General features: G+C 50.7%; 1 protein-coding gene across 1 annotated transcript in view; it reads left to right on the forward strand.

Moving 5' to 3' along the window:
- The window catches only part of CSMD2 (CUB and Sushi multiple domains 2), a 299,960-nt gene that overhangs the window by 121,767 nt on the left and 152,830 nt on the right, over positions 1-25,363 (forward strand). Inside the window, 4 exon segments of the mRNA XM_029080287.1 lie at positions 6,948-7,025; positions 15,196-15,283; positions 16,464-16,588; positions 22,289-22,410. Of these exon segments, the coding sequence (XP_028936120.1) occupies positions 6,948-7,025; positions 15,196-15,283; positions 16,464-16,588; positions 22,289-22,410 (413 nt within the window).

The following is a 25,363-nucleotide window of genomic DNA, read 5'->3' on the forward strand; positions in this document are numbered from 1 at the left end:
ATCTCCCCCAGTGCTTAGTCCACTGCCTGACACAGTGTAAGTGCTTAACAAATTCCGCCATTACCATTGCTGTTCTCCAAAACAAGTGCAAATAGATTTTAGAGAACTGAACTGGAGAGAGTCCCTGAACTGTGCTAATAAGGGTAATTCAGCATAGACAAACTCTTGCTCTAGATCATAGATCTTTGTCTTTCCAATTGTGCGGGAGCAGATAAATCAATGTTTTTACACGAACTATTTGGGTTGTACCAGAGATGGATAATAAGTTACAATAATGAAAATAAGCTTGGAAAACCTTACTGACTTTGAAACGATGCTAAATTGCCCTAAATAATACTATGGATGAGTGGGGTTACTCCTCCAGCACCTAGTTGATGACATTAGTAGAACCACGAATTGTTTTATAGCCCTGGGCGGCTGATGATGACCAACTCATAATTGTATCCCCTATTGATTTCTACCCCCAAGGAGAAAAAATGGAGGGAAAAAAATTGGACTCAGAGAACAGTGCTGTTGGCAAGGATGAAGGGAATACAGATTCCACCCCTGAAGGAAGAAATACTTGAGTCGTAGAGCAGGAAAGGATTTTTTTGGGTCATCTCTTCCATCCCTCAGCCTCCAAGGCTATCGTCTTCCCTTTTTCCCAAAAGACTCCGGGAGTAAGGTTTTGGTTGTTATTGTTACTGTTAGTATTATGGTACTTGTTAAGTGGCCACTACGTGCCAAGCAGTGAGGTGGGTACAAGCTAATCAGGTTGGATACAGTTTCTGACCCACATGGGGCTGACGGTCCAAGTAGGAGGGATTCAGATTTAATCCCCATTTTACAGATGAGGAAACAGAACATAGAGAATGATAATAACGTTGGTATTTGTTAAGCGCTTACTATGTGCAGAACACTGTTCTAAGCGCTGGGGTAGATACAGGGTAATCAGGTTGTCCCACGTGAGGCTCACAGTTAATCCCCATTTTACAGATGAGGTAACTGAGGCCCAGAGAAGTGAAGTGACTTGCCCACAGTCACCCAGCTGTCAAGTGGCAGAGCCGGGAGTCGAACCCATGACCTCTGACTCCGAAGCCCGGGCTCTTTCCACTGAGCCACGCTGCTTCCCCAGCGTGGAGAAGAGAAGGGTCTTGCCCAAAGTCCCACAACAGATAATTCGCAGAGCCCGACTCCTTCCTCTAGGCCACGTGGCGTCTGGTTCTATCGACTTCCCCGCAGGGGACATTCCAAGGCCTTTGAATCCCAGTTCTCCTTCCCGGTGAGGCTGCGCTCTGGCCATAGCCTGGGTTGGGCCAAACTGGTATCATAGACTGACTCACCCCGCCCCATCACACACACAGAGGCCGGTTTTTCTGGCCCCTCACCGGGCCTCATCCCAACAGGCTGGTGCTGTTGCATGGGCGCTCCCCCAACGCCCTGATGACTCCCAAGCTCAAACCCACAGTGGGGACAGGTGTTGGGGCAGGACTGAGTGTCCTGAGTGACCACTTGCCTCAGATCTACTCCAGGCCCCTCTTGCTGCAGAGGGAAACCAGTTTCCTTTTGTTGCGGCTCATCCATCAGGTACGAAGGCCCTTCTTTTTTCTTTTGTAATGGTATTTGTTAAGCGCTTACTCTGTGTCAGGCACTGCACCAAGAACTGGGGTAGATACAAGGTAATCAGGTTGGACTCAGTCCATATCCCACCTGGAGCTCACAGTCTTAATCCACATTTTACAGATGAGGTGACTGAGGCACAGAGAAGTTAAGTGACTTACCCAAGGTCACACAGCTGACAAGTGGCAGAGTTGGGATTAGAACTCAGATCCTCTGACTCCCGAGTCCATGCTTTATCTGTTAGGCCATGCTGCTTCTCTCCCGAAGACCCCAAGTCTTTAGCCTCTCTCTCCCCCCTCACCCTCTACAATTTCGTTATTTGCTCCGGTGGGTCCCCTGTATTCATGGAAGTTGTGGTACCCCATTCTTAAAGGTTCATTAATGGTATTTAACTAATTTTTATGTGGTCAGACCTGGGGTAGATAGAAACAAGTCCCCGCAAGGGGCAGGTAGTCTATAGGGCAAGGGGAACAGGTGTTTAATTCCCATTTTACGATGAGGAAACTGAGGCCCAGACAGGTGAAGTGAAGGTCCCACAACAGGCCAGTAGCAGAGTTGCAATTAGGACCCAGGCTCCCTGACTCCCGGGGCCGGGCTCTTTCCAGTTGGCCACGTGGCTTCCCTAGAGGAATTCCCGAGAAGAGCAAAAGGAGGTAGGGCTGGGGGCCTGAGTCAAGAGACTGGGATTTTAGGATTTAAGCTTGAATGCTTTAGACTGAAAGCTCCTTGTAAAGCAGGGATCGCGTCTACCAAATCTGTTGTCCTCTCCCAAATGTTTAGTCCTCCGCAAGCAGTGCATGCTCAATCAGTACCATGGATTGATGGTTTGATTAAAGTGCCACCTCTGGGCACTTAAGTGTGGGGGGGGGGGCATGCCAGTGCCAGGTGGGCCAGGGTGGTGGGAGCTTCCCGGGCCCTTATCCCCTGGGTCCACCTCGCCTGCTCAGGCTCAGGCCATCAGTCAGTTGTATTTTCTGAGCATTTACTGTGTGCAGAGCACTGTACTAGGTGCTTGGGAGAGTACAACATAACAATAAACAGATACATTCCCTTCCAACAAAGAGCTTACAGCCTAAATGGGGGTGAGGGGGTGGAGAGGCAGACATTAATATAATTAAATAAATTACAGATATGTATGTAAGTTTAGTGAGACTGGGGGGTGGGTGCGGGGGGGGAGAAAATAAACTTAGAACAGTGCTTGGCACTACAGGGAGAAAGTCAGGGCAACATGGAAGGGAGTGGGAGGAGAGGAAAGGAGAGCTTAATCAGGGAAGGCCTCTTGGAGGAGATGTGCCTTCAGTAAGACTTTGAGCAGGGGGAGAGTAATTGTCGTATATGAGGAGGGAGGGAGTTCCAGGCCAGAGGCAGTCATCAATCAAGCCGGTGTGCCAGCGACACCTGCTTTACTCAGTTCCCCCAGTTAAATCAGGCCCATTAGTCCCAGCAGCCTTTCCCGCGGCGGGGAGTTGTCGGGTAATTAGCACAAAAATGGACGATTAATGGAACCACAGACTTGGATGGAGCTATTTTCATTCCGAGTGGACGACTTCACTCGGGGAGATAATAATAATAATAATGTTGGTATTTGTTAAGCACTTACTATGTGCGGAGCACTGTTCTAAGCGCTGGGGTAGACACAGGGGAATCAGGTTGTCCCACGTGGGGCTCACAGTCGTAATCCCCATTTTACAGATGAGGTAACCGAGGCACAGAGAAGTTAAGTGACTTGCCCAGAGTCACACAGCTGACAAGTGGCAGAGCTGGGATTCGAACGCATGACCCCTGACTCCAAAGCCCGTGCTCTTTCCACTGAGCCACGCTGCTTCTCCATCTGCTTGGGGAGATGCGTATTCCCCAATTAGGAGGGCCCTCTTGGAGGGAAGTTGCTTGCGTTGAAACGTCGGGATAGAAGCAGTCAGTCAATCATATTTGTTGAGCACTTACTGTGTACAGAGCACTGTACTAAGCATTTGGGAGAGTACAGTATAATAATACGAGAGACACATTCCTTGCCAGCAGTGAGTTTACAGTTTAGCGGAGTTGGGCAGTAATATAAATTTTAAAAAATGATATATATGTATATAAGTGCTGTGGGACTGGGAGGGGGGATGATTAAAGGGAGCAAGTCAAGGTGGTGCAGAAGGGAGTGGGGAAAGAGGGAATGAGGGCTTAGGGAAGGCTTTCATTCATTCAATAGTATTTATTGAGCGCTTACAATGTGCAGAGCACAGTGCTATGCGCTTGGAAAGTACAATTTGGCAACAGATAGAGACAACCGATGGGCTTACAGTCTAATCGGGGGGAGAACCACAGACCTCGATGGAGCTATTTTCATTCCGAGTGGCTTCTGGGAAGAGATGTGCCTTCAGTAGACTTCAAAGGTGGAGAGTCGTCGTCTGGCAGATGCGAAGAGAGAGGTTGTTCCAGGACAGAGGCAGGATGTGGGAGAGAGATCGGTGGTGAGATAGATGAGATCAAGGTACAGTGAGTAAGTTGGCAATAGAGAAGTGAAGTGTGTGGGCTGGGTTCTGCAAGGTGAGGTAACGGGTCAAGGAGATTGAGACTATAAATAGTGTCGTTCAAACTTCCAAGATCCCTACGAGTAGTAGTAGTATTTATTAAGCCTTACTGTGTGCAGAGCACTACACTGAGCACAGTTAGGGGCCACCGCACCCTAATCCGGCAGGCGAGAGCCTCGACCGCTCCTGCGGCCTGTGCGGCCCACATCAGCCATGTATTTTTCGGAATTCCTGCGGGGCCCACCCGCCTCATGAAACACCTAGGTGGGCCTTCTTGGCATAGTGGATAGAGCCCCGGCCTGGGAGTCAGAGGACCTGGGTTCTAATCCCGACTCTACCACTTGGCTGCTGTGTGACCTTGGGCAAGTCGCCTCACTTCTCTGGGCTTCAGTGACCTCATTCGGAAAAAGGAAATTCAGACTGTGAGCCCTTTGAAGGACAGGGACTGTGTCCAACCCGATTTCCTTGTATCCACCTCGGCGCTTAGTACAGTGCCTGGTACATAGTAAATGCGTAACAGATACGATGATGATGATAAGTATTATTATTATTATTCTGTCAGAGTCCTTCCCCACTGATGGGCCCTGCCACTCCTGCTACCAGAACCACTCTCTCTACACTCACATGCCTGCACATATACACACACACCCCTATCTCTCTCTCCCTGAGGGTGTAAAATTTCCACCCTTGTTTGGTTTGCAGCATCTCTGTTCCATCCCCAGGCAGGAGGGAGAGAGCTTCATTTCCCTGCCTGCCGGGGATAATGCATTTCTCACAGTCCCGCCGACCGAGCACAGCCCATGAGTAAGGGCTGTTTTTGTGTCCTATCGGCCTCTTGATCAGAGGGAGACAAACGGAGCCCGCTGGAAACATAAATAGCCATAAACAAATGGCTGCCCCCCTCGCTTCGGAATACAGTTTCTATTTCCGTGAGCCTCTTTCCTCCAGAAACCGGAGGAAATGCGATCAGCCTGAGCCCTTTGGCTCCCAGCATACCAGAGGGTGCCTTCACGGGCTGTGCTTCCCTTCACCACGAGAGAGAGATTTCCCTCCTCTTGCCCACTCGGAGCTCTCCCAGGAAGGCAATCAAAAGCCTCCCCCAAATGAAATCTGAATTGCCTGTACTTTTTCCAAGCTTCCAGGAACAGCAGTTCCATGTACCCAGGCTCCGGGCCCCCAAAAGTCGATTTCATACCAACGTGTCTCTAATCCGACAAGGCAACAGGGTTGTGATAGGGACACCTCTGAAACATTTTTCTTGGCCAGATTTTCCTAGAAAGATCAGCTGAGGAGATAGATTGAATGCCACCCACATGGGAAACTGGGGAGTGAATGGTGTCCATGGCTGCGCCTTCAGTGAAGCCAGTCACACAGTAAATAACGGTAGTAATAATAACAATAATGGTGACATTCAGTGCTTACTATGGACTGAGTGCTAGCGTCAGTACAAAGTTATCAGACTGGATCCTTTCTCTGTCCCCGATGGGGCTCACAATCGATTTCATTCCCATTTTACAGACATGGAGACAGGCTCAGAGAAGTTAAGCCATTTGCCCAATGTCACACTGCAGGCCAAGGGCTGATCTGGCACTAGGACCAGGGGCTCCCGACTCCCAGCCACGTGCTCTCTCCACTAGGTCACGGTGCAAAGATTTCAGGGGAGGCAGGGCAGGGTAGCAGAGCCCCGGTCTGAAAATGAGAGCTTCTGGGTTTAAAGTCCATCTCGATCACCAGCCTGCTGGTTGATTTTAGGCCAGTCACGTGACCTCTCTGTACCTCAGTTCCCTCATCTGCAAAATGAGGATAATAGCCCCTGCCTTTCTTTCTACCTCACAGAGTTATTGTGAGGGCAAACATGAGATAAGTAATGTGAGAATGCTTTGGGAATCAAGGCACTGTACAATAAGCCAAGGTATTTGTTGCTGGGCTGGCGTGGGTGCTAGGTGATCAATCTGTGCTTGGCACGCACTAAATTCTTCCCCAGAGTGTCTAGTTAGAGTCAGATCTGCCTCAGCACTCTTCAGCATAATCATTCGGACCTTCCTGTGGAGTCGTATTCTCAAAGAACTGCAGATGACGGGAACACTGGGTTAAAGTGACCATGACGCAGTGGGTGTACGTGGGTGAGGGGCTAGTGTGAGAGTCCCACCTTGACTGACAGTTTTTGGATCTTACTTTGACAGTTTGGGGATCCTACCTTTACTGATGATTTGGGGATCCCCACTTGACTGACAGTTTGGGATTTGACATTTCTCCATCCTTGTGATCTCCACCTCTATCAGAATATTTTTCACCCTTGGCTGCCATTCATTGCTATCTTTATTACAAACTGTCAAGGTGCCAAAATACAAAGAAACCCAATGTGCTGTGCTCCTTCTGTATCGTCTGTTGGGAATATGGCACTTTGGGAAGTTTTCTCATCTGAGGCCTCAAACCATCTTGCATCACCCATTTCCACCTCCCCCAGGTAGAACTCATAGAACTTGGCAAGTATCCTATTTGAAACATTTTCAGGCAAAGGTTTTCTGTTCAGGTAGGGGCAACTGTCTTCGTTTGTATCCCAGTGCTGAGCATCAAGGAAGTGAGGCTCACTGTGGGCAGGGAATGTGTCTGTTATACTGTACTCTCCCAAGTGCTTAATACACTGTAAGCGCCCAGAAAATATTGACCGGCTGACCTGTACACAGATAAGTTCCCAAACATTTCAGGCCCCCAAAGTGTTTTTACCAGTCTCCCCACCTCCCCCACCAACTCTTCCGGTTCTGCCTGGCTCGCTACCTTTTGTGGAGGTCACTAGAGTAAAAGGGCATCTCCTCCTTCTCTCTCCAGTTAAGAAGCAAATCGAATTGAAGTCCAGAGGTGTGAAGCTGATGCCCAGCAAAGATAACAATCAGAAGACATCCGTATGTAAGTTTCTCAGCCCCTTTGAGCTGTTGGCACTTAAACCATGGACGTTTGACCGGCTAAAACCATGATGAAAATTGTTGACATTTTATTGCTCAACAAGGATATGATAGTTTTCTATATTCTTCTGCTTTGCTGCATCGCCTCTCGCCAGGGCCTTATTCACAGGCCGATATTAACACTGGGAGATGGGACGCTGGCAAGGGAGAGAGAGGCCAGGAGGGGAGGAGGGAGGAGTGCGTCTGAGTGATTATGGTGTTTCGGTCTCTCTCTCTCTCTCTCTCTCTCTCTCTCTAATCTCAGGTTCAGGGTCCATTACTTCCACATTTGTTTATTTGGTTTCTTTTTCCTTTGGGATGTCATCTAATTCTGACCGCATCACCAGCCACACCCATGTCCCCTTTCCTTGATGAGCTGTAGGATTCCTCTGGGATCCGCAGCAGGGGGAAGTCTCACTTTTCGGGAGCAGGTCTTCCCCCAAGACAACCCCCCGCACCCTACCCTCTTGCTCTGATGTGCTGGAACTCTGCTTCTCCAAACTCCAGATCCTGAGATCCCTTCGTCACCCCCAGCGCCACTCGCTGGAGCACTGGAGGTTTAGAGGGAAAGGAGTGGGGACATGGCATAGAGTGGGGTTGGGCCGAGGGGGATGGAGGGGAACCAGGAAGAGAGGGTCTGGAAAAGCAATGCAAGTGCCATCCATATAGAAGTGGGCAGGTAATCCAATCCTTTAGGAATGCCATGTTTACCCTGGAATGAATCTTCCCATGGGGTGTGGGGTCCTCACTACCAGCTATCTCCACCAGCCCCACCAGAGAGGAAAGCCCTGCATAAACCACGTGCCTCTGCTGGTGCTTCCATGGCCGAGTTGGCTTGGGGAGAGCAGAGGTCTTAGACCGGCTGGTTGGCTGCTCACCTAAAGGCACTGAGTTGGGCCCCAAACCTAACTGACCGGTGTTGACAAGCAGGGCCAGAAGGTCAGGAGGATGAGGGGCACCAGGGGAGAGAGGAGCCTCTGCCCTTGGACAGTCAGAAGAGGTCTCTGATATGTTGGTTTCCAGGCTTGGACGTGGCTGGGCAGTGACTCTGGAAGGTCCCTGGAGAAGGGGACGATGTGCCAACTCAATACTATTAGATCTTGCTTGGGTGGCCGGAAACAACCCTGTGCCACCCCCCCACCAGCATTAGCCGAGCCCCCATGGTGGATAGCCACCTCATCAGGATTATGGGAAAGGTCTGTGATGCTCCCTCTGCCCACTGGGAGCTCACGGCCCTCTCAGAGAATGGAAGAGCATCAAGTGGCCTTCCTCTGGGGCCTCAGGAAGGGAGGGACCCCAACAAAAAGTTGAGAAGACTAGTTTCCCCTGTGGGCCCCGGGTAGGCCGGTCTTCCTGGATTGGCTGCAGCAGCCCACCCAAACAAGCTAGTTTGATCCCAGCACAAGTTGCAGGAGGAGTGTGGGAGGGATGCATCCCTTGGGACGAGTGGTCGGGGGGCCTTGACCCAGGCCAGCAGCTGTGTCTGCCCCCCCCCCCTTGCTCTTCTGCCCAGACTTGGGTCCTGGAATGGGGACCCGGAAGCCGGGAGAGGCCTGGCATAGGATTGGTCTTCTTCCACCACCTTTTGGCCTCAGACATTTTGCTGCACTACACAATGTGGCGAGTTCTACCCTATGGTTCAGCTCCTCAGCATGTCAGTTTTGATGTGGCTACACCAGCTCTGGGAGGTTAGCAGGGGGTGGAGAGCAAGAGCCACTGGAGAATGGAGAAACCATTTTAAAAGCCATAATGTGATGTTAGGGATGCAGATCAGGAGAATCCCAGAGGAAGGAATGGCGTCATCTGATCACCAGGCCAAACAACAGGGAGGTCTGACGCGTCCATTTTGCTTTTGATGGAGTAAGTGGGTTGCTCTATTGTGGACCCCCCCTGGCTCTATATAAATCCCATTTGTGCTGCTATGTTACTCATCCATGATTGATAAAGCTCATTCATTCAATAGTATTTATTGAGCGCTTACTATGTGCAGAGCACTGTACTAAGTGCTTGGGATGAACAAGTCGGCCACAGAAGCTCCCAATTCTGGGCAATTTTGGTAAGAAGAAGGTGTCCCACCTTGGTTCATGGATAGATTTCACCATTGATATCACAGCTCCTGGAAGACATTCGGTCCTGACGCACACCGTTTGGACATAAGACCCAGTTTTCAAGAGCCACTTTCACTGTAAGTCCTGGCAGCAGCATAGACAGAAGGAACAGTGGATATGGAGCATGTGTAACCCTAGCTGAGATTGGCTTTATCTGCTGCTCTCTAAAGGGGCACAGGAGGGTAAAGCCAGTGACCTGCTCCTGGCTTAGTGACCCCCGATGAGCAGGTGAGGGGCAGCCCCAAGGCCAGGACCACTGGGAGTATCCCTAGATATTGAAGTGAGTTGTCATTCTGCCATTTGCAGTAACTCTCATTCCACCACTTTTTGCAATGTGGGGTTAAGGTCAGGTCCTCCGGGTAGAGGAGGAGCTGGAACAAGCAGTCAGGAAGGGAGCTCGAACACCTCCTGAATACCCAACCACCGCAAGCCTGTGAACTTGTCCTTTGAAGATACCCTTCTTCCTCCCCAAAGGGAATTGCTATAGTTACCACTGTCCACAGGGCCCAAGTGGATTTTCCCAGACCTTCATGAGAAAGTGGGGACAAGTGAGCCTTTTCTTCCCATAAATCCTTCAGATTCATTAGAAATTGCCCCAAAGAGGTAAAGCAGGCAAGGTGATGATGCTGTAATATCCAGTAAAAGGAGAGTGTTTATCCAAGGGAACACAGATCAACCTGACTAAACCAGATTTCCTCTGTATCCAAGTCACTTCCCGGGTGAATGTTGGGTCCCATTTTCTGGCCTCATGAACCTGTAGCCTGGTCCACTTCAGTAGAACCATATGGACGAATCCTGACTCAGATTGGCAAGGGCTAAGTGAAGACCACCACGGACTTTTCTGATGCAAGACAGAAGGGAGGGTGCATGCCATTTTGATGGGAGTGACTATTTTGAACACAGGGGAGATGATAACTGGGTAAATAGGCTTTTCAGTGTGTGCTGTTACCTATGATTCCATGCCAGTAAGCTACTTGGCCTTTGGTGGAGACTCTGGTTCACCTCCAGTTAGGAGATGTTTCTGCTGGATTTCAACTCTTCAGTTCAGGCTCGGTCTGTGGCATCTGGCCTCCTCCCTGAGACCAGGACAGTCTGGGCTGTGGACCCGTGGGATCGAGGAGCCTGAAAAGGCAGTAGCTCCTGGTAGTCTCCTGTTTGAGGATTGTCACAGATGTTTTGGGGCTCCCGGGGAGAGACATGGGAATCCCTACAAACCTTTGGCTCACCCTGGGACCATGGCTGCTTTTGTCCAGGAGGAGACGTACGAAGAACACTTGGGCTCTGGGGGTCATTTTGTCTGCAGTGCGAGGAAGCCCATCTCTCTGAAGTTGCCTAATGACCAGTCGAGAACTGAGCCGGGTTGGAGTAGAATTGGTGGTGACTTGGAGCAGATTTTAAAGCTGCGTGGAAAGGGGCCCAAGTGGGGTGCTCTCTCATCCACCGGTCGTAACTATGTGTATTTTATGGTAGAGAAAGCAGGTTTTCTCTCCTGTCAGCTTTCTTGCAGCAAGCTTTCTCAATCCACTTTCCATACATCCATTCATTTGAGATAGAGAGCCCTGCTTTCCCGGATATATTTTGGTCCCAGTGACTTATCCTCCTAAATTCAATAGCATGTAGCCCGGAGAGATTCATCAGTGAGATTCCTTTATTGTTGTTTGGGAAGAGGGCATAAGGGGCCTTTTTTTTCCCCTGTTTCATTCAGCAGACAATATAAATTGCTTCAGCCATCAGTGACACTGGAATGGGCTGGTGGGGAGGAGACGGGGGAAACCGGAGTTGACAGAAAGAAGGGAGTGAGGGTCGGGGGTGGCAACTCTTGAATCTGTGATTTAGAATGCCAGCCGTTCATTCCGATTTTAAGTCTCATTGACTCCCCAAGTAACCTTGAAGCGTTTGTTGTAGGATGCCAAAGGCTGGAGCGCCAAATCCTCCGACCTCATGGAGGAGAAGGGTTGCCAGGTCACAGATTGGCTTTATAATCTCTTGTGGGAAGCCGCCATGGGGGCAGAGAGAGTCACGGAGGAGGGTGGGGGACATTTCAGATTAGGAACAAAAAAAAGGCACAGCAGTGTCTGCATCATCAAAGTTACAGTTGGTTGACTCCCACTCTTTCTCCCCCCTTTCTTTCCCTCTCTCTTCCTCTCTCCCCCATTCTCTGTCTTTTCTCCTCTCTCACTACCTTTCTATCTCTTTTCCTCCTTCCCCTCTCTCCTTTCCCAACTTCCCCTTCCTTTATTTTGGAGAAGCAGCATGGCTCAGTAGAAAGAGCCCGGGCTTAGGTCATGGGTTCTAATCCCAGCTCACCACCTGTCAGCTGTGTGACTTTGGGCAAGTCACTTAACTTCTCAGTGCCTCAGTTAACTCATCTGTAAAATGGGGATTAAGGCTGTGAGCCTCAAGTGGGACAACCTGATTACCCTGTATCTACTCCAGCGCTTAGAACGGTGCTTGGCGTATAGTAAGCGCTTAACAAATACTAACGTTATTATTATTATTTATTTCCTTACTCCTTCCATCCTTTCCTTTCTGCCTTTGCCTCCCTCCCTCTGCCTTCTACTTTGACTGTCCACGGGCTCCGACAGCTCTCCTTTCCTCTGTGCATAAGAATACTGGATGAGAAAACGGTGTGTGTTGGACTGTCACCTGACAGATAAGTTCCCACAAGTGACAATCTCTGCCCACAGTCACGTGGCCTCCGGTCCAGAACTTTCCAAATGTGATATAGTCAGTCTGACACCAGTCCATATAAGAAAAATCCTTCACAAATGAATAAGGTGTCCATGTTTCTCATCCCATGGTGAATCCCAAATTCGGAGCGGGTGTGGGTGTTCCTTCTGGGTGGGATGAAGGGGTGTTTAGGAAGAAGAAAGTGTTTGGTTTGAGCTGGGAGGGGCAGGGGATTGGGTTGTTGGAAGACAGTTGAAGCAAGCACTGGGTCTTTCAGTAAGGTGAAAAAGAGCTCCCGAAGGTGTGTCTGAGACTCGTCTGCGGTAGATGGGTTTATGTGTTAATCGGTGAGTTTGTGTGCCAAAGATAATGAATGCAGTTATAGGTAGGTGGCATGCCTATGTGGACCATGCACATGAAGAGTTTATGCTAGTCCCGGTTGTGTGTGTGCATATATGTGGGTACTCATATGGATGTGTGGGCATGCTATACATATGGTGTATATATTTATGGTCTTTGCATATGGTTGCAGTTTGGTGCCAGGGAAGTCATCTACCTTCCGCAGTCCTCATGGTCCGTTGTCATGGTCTGTCACCACGGTCCAGTCCTCGTGGCTCCGCCCTCAGGCTCTTCACCTCTCCTCCCTCCTCTCACCCATATCTTCCCTCAAGGGTCATTTCACTGTTGAGCATGTGAATGCTGGATTCACCCAAGGGGGTCATTTCTGTCCACTGGGAGCCCTCAAGCGTGGGACTGGCGTGTGGGGGCACGACTAAAGCAGAACTTTTCTCCTGCCCAGAGGTGACTGGGTCCGGCAGGGACGTATTTTCCAAGGGATGGAGGAATGAGGGGAGGTGGCCTTTCCTCCCAGCTCCAGAAACTTGAGGATGTAAAATTGCAGAAGCCAAGTAATGGCCAATGTCTGCAGCCTCTCATCTCCTCCGACAAGAGAGAGACAGACAGCGGTCGTTGCCTCGGGCCCAGTGCTCGATTGCTTTGCTCAGTAAAGGGCGTTTTCTCTGGATCGACCCCCTCGCCCCCCCCCCAGAAAACTACTCATCACTTCCTCCCCACTCCATTTCCCTGTCTAATCTCCCGGGGAGTCACTGGAGAAGGATTGGAGAGAGGGGAGGAATCCATGTCCCCTGGGTGGGGTCGATGTCGGCTGACACTTTTCCTGGCTCCCTCCACAGCATCACCTTGTCTCACTCCCCTCCCCGACCCAGGGGGACCTCAGATTCCAGTGTCTCGGCCCCGACTTCCCCACCCCTGATGATACGTTCTGAGGTTGTTCGGGGAGGGGGCGGGGGAACCCGTTCCGAGCCAATCAGGTTGGGCAGGTGTAGCTGCGGCCACAGGGGGTGGGCTGGGCATGGTCGCTGGGGCTGGGGCAGGCAGAGCTGTGGGGAATCACTCGGCCTTCTCATTCTCTCCTGAATGGGTAGTGACGGCTCCTCCCTGAGCCCTGGGGCCGGGACCCCTTCTGTGCCGCTGCCCTGCTTCAGCCCTCTGTAGAGACTCTGGGGGCCTCCGGCAGCCTGTCGATCCCTCCATACCACCAAAATCAGTTGGGCAGAGTGGAAGGAGACTCTTCCACGATGTGATGGATCTACATGCGCTTAGTATGGTGCTTGCCCCTCAGTAGGCACCTGATCGGTTTCTGGACGATGATCCAACCATCTCCACCGATCATGATTTAAAAATAAGCTCGAGTGTCCCAGAGGAGTCTGTTGATTCCTACTCCACATCCCCTCTCTTCCCAACCAGTCACACGGGAAAGGGACCAGGAGTCTTATCCCAACGCCCTCCCGTTCCGAGGCTTCACTTCATGCCCCTGTGAGGCCATTATGTTTACCCATAATGCCCAGTCAGCGGGGTCTCGGGTAACTGGGGTAAGAGGCTGGTCTGGGCCCTGGGGTTTCCTGGGACCGCTGAGAGGGGAGACTAGGGTCCCAAAACTCCTCTCACTATAGCAGCCACTGCCACAGGACACACCGTGTGGTGCTGGTGCCTGGCTGTCCAGTCAGGGTGGGACCTCCGCAGGCCTCCTCGTGAATCCAGTTGTGGTAGGCCTGTATTCGGCATGGATGTCCGCAAGGCCAGGTGAGCTGGTGAGCTCGTACTCCATGATACTCCAGGGACACTCCTCCGCGCATCACTGGAATCAGACACCGCCAATATGGCCCTGGTGGAGTCCGGCAACAGGCTGCAGGGGGTGGTGTTTAGGCTGGTTCCCCAAGGGGCTGAACGCAGCCCTTAGCACAGGCACCTGATCCCCTCACTCAGCGGGAGAGGCTGGCAACACCTGGTGCCATCCCCTCCACCCCGACCCTCCCTCCTGAATGGCCCCAGGGCCCCTGAGCCCACCTTGCTAATGCAGAAATGTGATTGGGTTTGGGCAGTAAGGCCTGGAGCGTGTCAAGCCCGCTGTCCAATTCCAGCTCTGTGGATCTGGCCAGTTTCCCTGTGTCCTTCCCTGGCAACGAGAGGAAATTGAATCACATAAATTTCCACCCTTCATGACCGAGCTGCCTCTTGGTCCAATATTACTATGCATGAGATTTCCCTGGAATAGAGAAGCGAAGTCACCGTGTGCCAGATCTCATTTCATCCTTGTCAGAGCCATCCAGATTTTTCCACTTTGGAGTCTGCCCTCCCTCAGGGCATTGGCCGGGCCTGGATGGGTGGGAAAGGGTATAAGGCAAGAGATGTACTGATTACCTATTTATCTAGTTCCGGATGGCAGCTGATATGCGGGATTTGTCCACCCTATGTGTCTGCGTGCCAACTGAATCACCTGCTTTGAAACCTGAGATGGCTTTTCTTCTTACTTTATGATTTTCTTTTATCTCATATTCACCGTTTCACTTTGATTTCCTCGGTTGTTTCTGGGGTCGATGGGGTGAATGGGACCGAGGGCTGGGGGTGCTCAGATGAGTTCTGGGGGGCACTCAGTCCAGTCCTCGCGGCGATGAGCCCCTCAGAGGGCGTTTCAGGGTTTAGGGGCTGGCTTGGAAAGGTACTTTTTAATCAGTCGACATCACTCAGCAAACCACAGAATTCTTGACCGATCCGCTCCCAGAGTGGAACAGGGAAACCGAGTCTTCAGTTGGCGGGATCCTGCTGCCGTCTTCCATCCCCGAGTGAAGTCGGAATTATTTTGGTTAGATTGAGTGGGTGAGGAATGAAATGAACGGCCCTATCCCCTCCCCTCCTACCTCTCCCTTCAAAATCCTTCGCCTCCGAACGGCCCACGCTTCATTTTGTCTCCGCATCCACCCACACCAAGGCAGGGGACAGAGCCTGGGTCTTTATGTGATTTCCTATCTCTGTGTGTGTGCTGTGTTTGCTTTGTAGTAACTCAGGTTGGTGTAACCCAGGGGCACAATGTGTGCCCAGACCCCGGAGTCCCTGAACGGGGCAAAAGACTGGGCTCCGATTTCAGGTAAGACCCTTTTTATGTCACTCCATTCTGCATGAAAGGGTTCAAGGGGGTCATCCCGGCGTGGCGGATCAGAAAATCGAACCAGCTAGGTGAGGGTGGGGTCCCTCGTGGCGGACGGTACAGCAGGGTGGCCTCCAATGACCCCAAAGAATGCAGGTCACCCCCTTGGCTGACCCTGAATCTTTCTTCATTCCCTATGTCCCGGAACCCACGGCACCAAGCGTCGTAACTCACTGAGGCCTCTCTTGTTCTTGATGGAAGTTCACGAACCCTATTTAATTACCAAGCATGCCATCGGATGGAGCGGGGCTACTCCTCACCCCTCCATTGCTCAAGAGTCATTGTGTTGACCTCCCAGCCCCCTCTGCTGAGGTGCCTGGAGTGCTGAAAATAAAATCCCAGACATGAGGCTCTCAGTGCTGTTCAGTTCTGACCAGCTGGAAACCGGACCATCCAGGGTCAAACTGGATGAACAGCCACTGTATAATAGACCTGGAAATGGATCTGCCATTTTGCCTTTGGCCAACAGGACCAATCCAGGCCTTAGAAATGTTTGTATGTTTGTACAGAGACAATCTGCAATCCAGGATTATCTTGCTGGTCCCTCCCTGGAAAAGGACATGCCCCTTCCCGACCTCACTCTAGTACCCTCCAAGAGGGAGGACCCTATGGTTTGATTTTGCCACTGGTCCCCCCGGAAAGAGCCCCCGGAAGGTACAGCCCACAGCAGAGCAACCAAAATATTCTAGCCACTGGCCCTCCAGGCAGAGGCCCTCAGTCAAATCCTGGATGCCCAAGCCCATCCCTGGGATGGGGTGATTCTTTTGCCCCACGTTTAGTTCCCAACCTCTCTTTCGAAGTTGAAATGGAAGACACCCCGCTACTGTTAGCAGCCCCGATCAATATTTAATCAGTTCGCTCCAACGATTGCCATTTTCATTCGCCAAAGTGCTTATTAACTTCACCCATACCACACCCCCATAAAATCCATAAACTAGAGGGCCCGCGAAGTGCTAGCCAGTGTCCCAAGAGTTGAGAACGAGACGGAGGAGAGGAAGGAGAGCTGAGTAAGGCCGGGTGGGAGGGGTGCGGGGATGAGTTGGGGGGAATTTTAGAGTTGATTGGCATCCAGGGGACTGAAGCTGAGCGACTAATGATGCCTGGGTGTGTTGCCTCTCAGGTTGGGGTCCAGCATCCAGTTCACCTGCAACGAAGGGTATGACTTACAAGGCTCCAAAAGAATCACCTGCATGAAAGTGAGCGACATGTTTGCAGCCTGGAGTGACCACAGGCCCGTCTGCAGAGGTGAGGAGAGTTTCCCGCTCATCGAGAGCGAAGCCGATGCTGGGGCCTTCATCTTATGGGGCAACACGATGACTTGGGAGGGATCAGGAACCTGAGATGTTTGACCTGGCCCTGCCGCCACCCCACCTCTGTTCTTTTCCAGTCTAGTCTCCTCCTTTTTCCTCTCCTTCTCCTTCCTCTGCCCGCCCCTTTTATCACATCATCCCCCATGTTTTTTTATTAATGGTATTTGTTAAGCACTTACTCTGTGTCAAACACTGTTCTAAGTGCTGGAGTAGATACAAGTGAATTAGGCTGGGCACGGTCCAGGCCCCACATAGAGTTCACAGTCTAAGTAGGTGGGAGAAAGGAGAATTAAGGAACAAAGTAGTTAAGTTGACTTGTCCAGGATCACACAGCAAGCAAGTGCTGGAACCCAGGTCTTCTGACTCGCAGGCCCGGGTTCTTTCCTTTAGTCTTTCCAACTCCGTTCCTCGAGATCAATTGGATCCACCCCTTCTCATCCAGTGGCAAAGAATCCAAGAAGAAGTTAGGACAATTATACTAATGATCCCAGAAACAAAAGGACCCACCCCCTCCTCCTTCCAGGAACTCCCCTAGAAGAACGAGGGATGTGCTTTTGGGTCGCGAGGTATACGTTTTCTTTTCGATCTGGCCCAGAAATAAATAACGCTAATGCACGCCGCTGTGTGGAGGCATTTTATTGGATGGCAGGTCTCAGCTGAGCAATGTACCATGCTCGATTTTCCTACAGGCACTTATAAATACTCCGTTCTCATAACTAACTGCAGTGTTTGGCTCATTGTGGTCCAGTTAAGATTTCCACAGGAAGCAGAGCGATCATCCAATCTTTATTTAATTATGCTTCCCTGATGCGCAGCGGTGGATGTAATATATAACAAGTGCGTCCTTTGACCCGGAATATGGACACTAAATTTGGTTGGGAAACAGCTGCTCTTTTGAAAAGAATCAAAACAGCATCCTGACAGATCAACAGGGGTCCTAGAGGAGAAGAGTCGTTCTGTTCCCGCCCAGACATCTTCTCTTTCACTCTGGCCCCGGGAGCCGGTCCAGCTTCGTCTAGTAGGTTGAGAAAAGTCCTGGACTTAGAGTGTGGGAAATATGAATTCAAGTCTTAACCTCCACCCCCAAGTTGCTGAGGGACCTCCAGGGTGCTCCTTAACCTTTCTGTGCCCTCACTGAATTCTCAAGAACCGCCGATTCCCCTACCATCAGTCAGGGGTATGAGGGGGAGATGCTTTGGACATCTTGGAAGAAAAATGTACTTTGTAGGCAAAATTATCATTCGAGTTGGGGGTCCAGGTCCCCTCTTCGGTGTCTGTGCCCCCAATTGAGGTGTGCAAATCGCAGAGACAGAAGGGGCTGCGTGAGGCCATCTGGTCCAAGCCCTTGACTTGGTGCTGGAAAGTGGCTCATCCAACCGTTTGTTAAACTCCGATCGACAGCCCCGGGCCAGTAAGCAGCAGCGATTAGCTTCTGAGGTGGGGTTGGAGGGGAAGCTAGGGATGGGGAGGAGAAAAGTTAGGGATCTTCACCAGTCTCTGCCCAAGTGTGAAGCCCAACTGATACGCGGTGCCTCCAAACATCTGGTTGCCCCTCCCTGCCCGGCCTGGGCTGTGCAGACCCTGAGTATAAGACCGGAAAATGGGCTGAACAATGGTCATGTGGGATGAAACACTAAACAGTAATGGTCAAAATGCTCACCATCCAGAAGCAGGTTCAAGACCCAGGGAGAATTTGCCCTTAGGAGCTTCGGAGCACAGCTCCACCTCGATGTCATGATATTCCAGAACCCTTTCCTAAAGCCCTCATGCCAAAGAGGGTGAAACATGGTTCTTGGGCACACCGTGGAAGGGGGCAGGAAGGGAGAGGAGGGAAATGGTTAGAAAAGGGGTGGTCTCTTAGCAAGTCAAACTTTGTGAAGGACACAGTTTGAAGTCCCAGAGTGCAAGAGGAGTACAGACTGCTGCATGCCAATTGCAGATTCATGCAAATAAGCATGTAAATGAAGCCATCCAGCTGCCCAAAGGTGCCCCATCTAGGTGGGCTCCGGCCCAGGGGAGCCCATCCTGTCTAACTCTTCCAAGCTGATACTTCAGGGTGGCAGAGGGAACTTGAGACAGAAACGAAGACCTGCTTCCGAATTTGCCCATTTTCATTTCTTTCTCCCGTCGCTACATCAGGAATGCTAATAAGTCTCATTTTATAATATTCTAATTAAACCCCTCTAAGCCCTTAAAGTCATAAATTGTTATTTCTTCTATTCTTTCCAATTTCCCCTGCCGTGTTTCACCGGGCTTAGAATACCATCTAATTCTTTGAAACAAGTGCAGAATAAATTGAATCAGAGTAAGAGGATATTTGGCATAAATATGTGACACCGTAAAGGAGATTTATAATGTTCTAGTTGGAGATAAGCAAGGATTTGCCTGTAGTGTTATGACTCTATGAATCAACCTGAATTCCTCCAGGTCCGGCCCTAGTTTCAGCAAAGGTTGGGAGCATTTTTTTTGCCTTTGGCTTTTTTAATTCCCATTTTCCATCATTTTTATCATCGTGGCAGTTTCCCTTTGGCTCTGGAAGATGGACTGAGCCCTTTAAAATCCCCTGTCTGTCCTTCCTTCTCATGGCTTCTCCCATCTCTGATGGATAATAATGACCGTGATGAGAGCAGTATTTATTCAGTGCTGCCTCTGCGCCAAGCCCTATGCTAAACCCAGGGGTAGATAGGAGATCATTATATGAGGAAACAGAGGCCAAGAGAGGTTTAGTGACTGATCTGAGGTCACACAGTGGTAAAGCCGAGATGAGACATCGGGTTTCCTAACTCCCAGGTTTCTTCTAAAATGATAGATTAAGTAATTAGCCAGTTGTATTCATTGAGGGCTTGCTGAAGGCAGAGAACTCTCCTCAGTTCCTGGGTGAATTGTTTGAATACACTAATTTTAAGAGAAACAGTGTCGTTTAGTGGAAAGAGCACAGGCCTGTGTGAATTCGGGGGCCTGGGTTCTAATCCAATCTCCACATCTTACCTGATAGGTGATCTTGGGCGAGTCACTTAGCTTCTCGGGACCTCAGTTTCCTCATCTGTAAAATGGAGCTTTAACATCTGTTCTCCCTGGTCCCAGAGACTAGGTCTGATCTGATTATCTTAAATATACTCCAGTGCTTGGCCCACTGTAAGCCTCAGCAAATACCACAATTACTATTATCATTTTTGGAAGAGTTCAGTAGAGTAAATAAACATGATTCCTGCCCCCAAGGAGCTGACACTAGTGGGGAAAGGCAGGCAGGCATTAAAAGAAATTGCACACAAGGGAAAACAGCAGAGTTTAAAAGTATGTTCGTAGATCCAAGAGCTGCAGGCCCCACCCCAATTTCCTTGACCTGCAAGTTTCTAAGCCTTCTTCCCTCAGCTGATCCAGAGTGGCTCTATGACCTGACAGAAAGTCAGAGCTGGAAGTGTCCTCGGGGAGGTCTGCATGGATGATAGAGCAATTTACGGTATCCTCCCAAGTGCTTAGAACAGAGTTCAACCCCCAGTCACATCTACCAATCGACCAACTGAATGAGCACCTAATCCACTTCTGCCGAGATTGCTTTCCGAGGATGGAGGCTCTGCACCGGCCCTACAAAGCCTGGACCGGGAGATCCCCCGCTGACTTTCAATTAACAGGGGACCATCCCAAAGAGCCCAATGAAAGTCTGAGACCCCTGAGGCCCCTCTAGACTGTAAACTCATTGTGGGCAGGGAATGTGTCTGATTTATTGTACTCAAGTGCTTAATACAGTGCCCTGCAAACAGTAAGCACTCATTAAATACGATGGACTGACTGACTGACCATTTGGTGAACAGGAGGCTGGTGGGGTCACTGAAGCTCCTGATGGAGTGCAGTAGGGGTATTTAGTGGTCACGGGACTTTTCCATTTCATTCTCCTCCCCCCCCCACACCCCAAGAAGCCACAAGAAGAGTCCTGAGATGTACAAGTTGCAAGTAACTTCCCCTCCTCTGGAGGTTGCTTCCAGCTCAACAGATTTCCTCCATCTTCCAAAGTCCTAGAGTTAAGCAGCCAGTCAAGGTCGGGCAGGCAGATGCAGATGGCTCATGTCTTAGAGGCTCATGCCCAAGAAGGCCTGCCAACGAGCATCATGCACCTCGTCCAATCATCCCGGTGCTACAGATCGACGACTGTTCCAAGGAGAACCAAGGCGAGGTGTCGGCCAGCACTAGAGAACACAAGACCCGTGACTCAGAATCTCCCTTGGCATCGGAGAACTACATGGTGGTGACAGACTTGTTCCAACTGGACGGCCCTTGGGCCATGGTGAACGAGGAAGTCGAAAACCAAATCCAGAAGGCCACTGTATCCTGTCGCATGGAATGTGGCAGCGACTCAAGCTCAAAGCGGTCAGAGCTGCAGTGCAGCCCCATCTTCACTAGCCCTGGGAGACCCTGGTTCCCACCGAGCTCTGGCTAGATGCTACACTTGACCACTTGATCTGGTTCATCAGTCATTTTGGGCCTATTTCTGTCTCTAAATGACAAGGGGGGAATCGCAAACAACAAAATCCTAGGCAGAAGTCAGTCTCCTAGCCCTGTAGCTAATAAACATAATCAATCGTATTTATTGACTGCTTACAGTGTGCACAGCGCTTGAGAGAGTACAGTATAATAGAGTTGGTAGACATGTTCCCTACCCACAATGAGCTTGCAGTCCAGTAATAATAATAATGATAATAATGGTGACATTTGTCAAGTACTTACTGTACGCCAAGCACTGTACTAAGCTTTGGGGTAAATCCATTCTAAGCAGGTCAGAGGCAGTCCCTGTCCCACATGGAGTTCACAGTCTAAGAGTGATGGAGAACAGGTATTTCATCCTCATTTTCCAGATGAAGAAACTGAGGCCCAGAAAAGTACAGTGACTTGCCCAAAGTCTCACAGCAGACAAGTAGCAGAGTCGGGATTAGAATCCTTACTCCAACACCTGGCAGAATACAGTAGAAGTAAAAGACATGATTCCTGCCATCCAAAGGTTGACAATCTAGCATTAGAGGAGGAGTCTCGTTTAAAGAGAAATACATCAGCCAGTAAGGCCTCTGGCTACCCCTGCCAGGAGGGCAGCTGGGATCCCAACTGTGACTGCCACGTGGAAGAGCTGCCAAAACTAAGCTCCTGACCTCCACGTCCAATCCCTAGTGGCCCATGACCCAAAGGTCCAGCTGCCTACCTGCACCATGACTGCCACAGATCAAGGGGGAGCCCGGAAGCGAAGCCTTTCCAGTCCCTTTCCCGACCTGAGCCCTAGAGCACCATGGAAAGCCTCCTAGTTCCCGGCAGTGGAGTGGTAGGGCTTCTGACCCCATTCCTCCCTTGTCCTCAACCCTCTCCATCTTTACAGTTCTTAAACAAGTCACCCTCCTCCCTACCCCCACCATCCCATGATCTTCCCATTGGTTCTCACTGCCCCGGGAGCTGGCTCTACCCATAGCCAATGACAAGGGAAGTGTTCAGGGAGGGAAGGAGACCTGGATGGCAGCCATGTGTGGGTTGGGTGTGTGGGTGTGCATGCATGTGCATGCACGCGTGTACGTGTATGCACGCGCTGCCTCCACTACCATGTCTGGTGGTCCCTAGGCCACGCTAACAAAAGCCCCCTCTCATCTTGTGCCCACAGCAAGGATGTGTGACGCCCACGTCCGGGGCCCAGCCGGCATCATCACGTCTCCCAACTTCCCCATCCAGTATGATAACAACGCCCACTGCGTGTGGGTCATCACTGCAGTCAATCCAGCCAAGGTACAGCTCTCCCGATCCCCAACCCTGGTCCTGGCCCTCTCCTCCTCCTGCCCCCTCTCAGCTTCCTTCCTGAGTCTGGGTGGCCCCTGAAGGCTCGCCCAAGCCGCCTGAGTAGGCCTCCTCCTGCCCCCGGCTAAGCTTTGTCATCCCAGTCCAGATTCCCCTTCTAGTCCAGAATCCGTCAGCCAACCCTGGGTCAACAGCTGACGACTGTCCCCCTGGATCCTCATCCCACCAGCCAACCAGGGAGGCTAGTGCCCTATCCTGGCTGGAGGCAGGTGGTCGAACAAGATGATCTCTAAAGAGCCCCTTCCAGACTGAGGAGCCTGGGATTTTTCTGAGGAGGATTCCCTAATGTAGCATTTAAAGTCAACCAGTGATATTAATTGAGCTCTCTCTGGGTGTTGAGCACTGTACTAAGAGGTAATAACAGTAATTATAATAATCGTGGTATGTGTTAAGCACTTACCACAGTGCCAAGCACTGTACTAAGCCCTGAGGAAAATACAAGATAATTAGGTCCCTCATGGGGCTCACAATCTGAGTAGGAGGGAAAACAGGCATTGAATTCCCATTTTGCAGATGAGGGAACTGAGGTATAGAGAGGTTAAATCACTGGCCTACAGTGGTCACACAACAGGTATGTGGTGGGGCTTGTTGGCTGTTGTTTGTTTGAATGGTATTTGTTAAGTGCTGTGTCAGGTACTGTACTAAGTGCTGGGGTAGACACAAGTTAATTAGGTTGGACAAAGTCCCTGACCTTCTCAGACCTCACAGTCTTAGCTCCAGTTTTATAGATGAGGTAACTGAGGCACAGAGAAGTTAAGTGAATTGCCCAGTCACACAACAGACTAGGGGTGGAGCCAGGATTAGGAAACAGTTCCTCTGATTCCCAGACCCGTGCCCTTTCCATTGGGTCATGTTGCTTCCCTGTTGAGTATATTTGTCTTTTATACCATTAGATGGTGACCCCTGAGGGGTCTCTTGATCTCTCCCCTGAGGACTGGGTTTCAGCTATAGCGAATGAATTGAAGTCAGCTGGAAAGCTGAAATTCCTATTGGCAAGGGTGGGAGACACTGGATTGGTCAATTGAGGAAGATTTATCAGGTTTCCTTTCCGAGAGGTACATACAAGCCGGGGTTTGGTTAGTCCTGCCTGGAGGTGAGGAAATGTCCTAGGAGACCTCTTGATGTCCCTTCCAGCCAGATCAGACATTTTCACTCGTTGCCACCCTGGCTGAGTGGTGCAGATTTCCTCTTAATTATCAGAAGGTCGGTTCACGGTGACTTTGTTGGCACAGGTGGCACAGAAGTCAGTTTGCCAGCTGCCCATTTGGCCTTGGTAGTGACCTCTCTGATGGTGGCAGGGACACCCCTCTGGCAGGGGTAGAGTGCTGGTTTGTGGCAGAGGCTCTGGCTCTGGTGATGAGCTCTTTGACGATCCTTCCTCCCTTCTGGCTCTGTAGCCCTTTCCTGTAGTTGAATCCTGGGATCGCAGCATTAACTTTTCGGCTAATCCCTGGCTGTGCCACACCCTGCCAATGATGGGCCCAGCCTGTCAGCGGTAGCCGACTGACCCTGTGGTGATTCAGTGAGGTTCCTGGAGTGCAGTTTTGAGGGTGGGCCCATTGGGTACTGTGGGATCATTGACCTGGCCCCTGCGAACTCTGTTCTGGGACCCTACCTGCCTCATGGACTATGCACTGGGGGATGGGAGAGGGTGTGGAGGAAGGCAATTTCCTCAGCCAAGCAGATGAACCTGGAGAGATTACTGCGGTATTTGTTAAGCTCTATCTGTGTGCCAAGCCCTGTTCTAAGCACTGGGGTAGATACAAGGTAATCAGGTTGGTCACGGTCCCTGTCCCACATGGAGCTCATAAGCACAAGGTACCCATGGACATGTCCCCCTGAGAAACCTAGAGAGAGAGAAATGCTCTGTTTTCTCCCTAGATTAGTGAAAAGTGCACGGGCTGGGAGTCTAAAGGACATGGTTTCTAGTCCTATCTTGGCCATTTGTCTGCTGTGTGACCTTGGTCAAGTCACTTAACTTCTCTGTGCCTCATTTCCCTCATCTGTAAAATGGGACCATGTGCCCAGGATGGAACATGGACTGTATCAAACCTAATTAGCTCTTTTCTACCCCAGCACTTAGAACAGTGCTTGGCACATAGCGCTTAACAGATACCATTAAAAAACCCCCTCCAGATCATCCAAATATCCCTTGACCCCGGTCGAGGCCTAAATTAGACTCCAGCGGCCCTTAAACCCACCGACTCTTTCTAGCTAGTTCCTCGAGGCGTTGACTGGTCCATTTGAGGATGGGGCAAGAGAGGTCTGGTTCAAAATGCTAGGTTTATGCTAAGCCTCCAATTACTGAGCTTCCTGTCTTTCTTCGTGTCATCCATTTCCTCCCAGCGATGATGGTGTCTGAGTCTGCCAGCAGGGCATTCAGAGTAAGGGCTGTTTTCCCAGTGACCCGAGTTAATCTGCAAAGATCTAAACAGCAGAGGATTATTTTGGCCCAGAAATAATGCAATTAACAAGGAGGAAATGATCGAGATCAGCAGGGTCAAGGCGTCACTCTCACCAATTAGGCCAGCTCAGAAGGGGCCCCCCACCTCACCTGATATCACCCGATCCGTAGAGCCGATGAGCCAGAGTTGGCCCCCTTCATCTGTCAGCCGATCCCGGAGAGGGGATGGGGGCGGGCAGGCTCTCCAGCTCCCAACCCCCACAACTCTGGTCCTTTTCTCCCACAAGAAACTGTTGTCCAGGATCCTGGAGCTGGAAGATGAAGGCGATTCTCTGGGAATCAGACCGATTGAGGATTTTCTTTGGATTTTCCATCCAGGGGCAGCAGGGAGCTTTCCCTTGGGAAGCCTGATCACTCTTCTACAGCGCTGTTAGGTTTTCCTGGTGGCTACCAGGTGGGCCCAGCATACCCCAGGGAGGT

Source organism: Ornithorhynchus anatinus, chromosome 16 (assembly GCF_004115215.2).
Source record: "Ornithorhynchus anatinus isolate Pmale09 chromosome 16, mOrnAna1.pri.v4, whole genome shotgun sequence".
NCBI classification, from domain to species: domain Eukaryota; kingdom Metazoa; phylum Chordata; class Mammalia; order Monotremata; family Ornithorhynchidae; genus Ornithorhynchus; species Ornithorhynchus anatinus.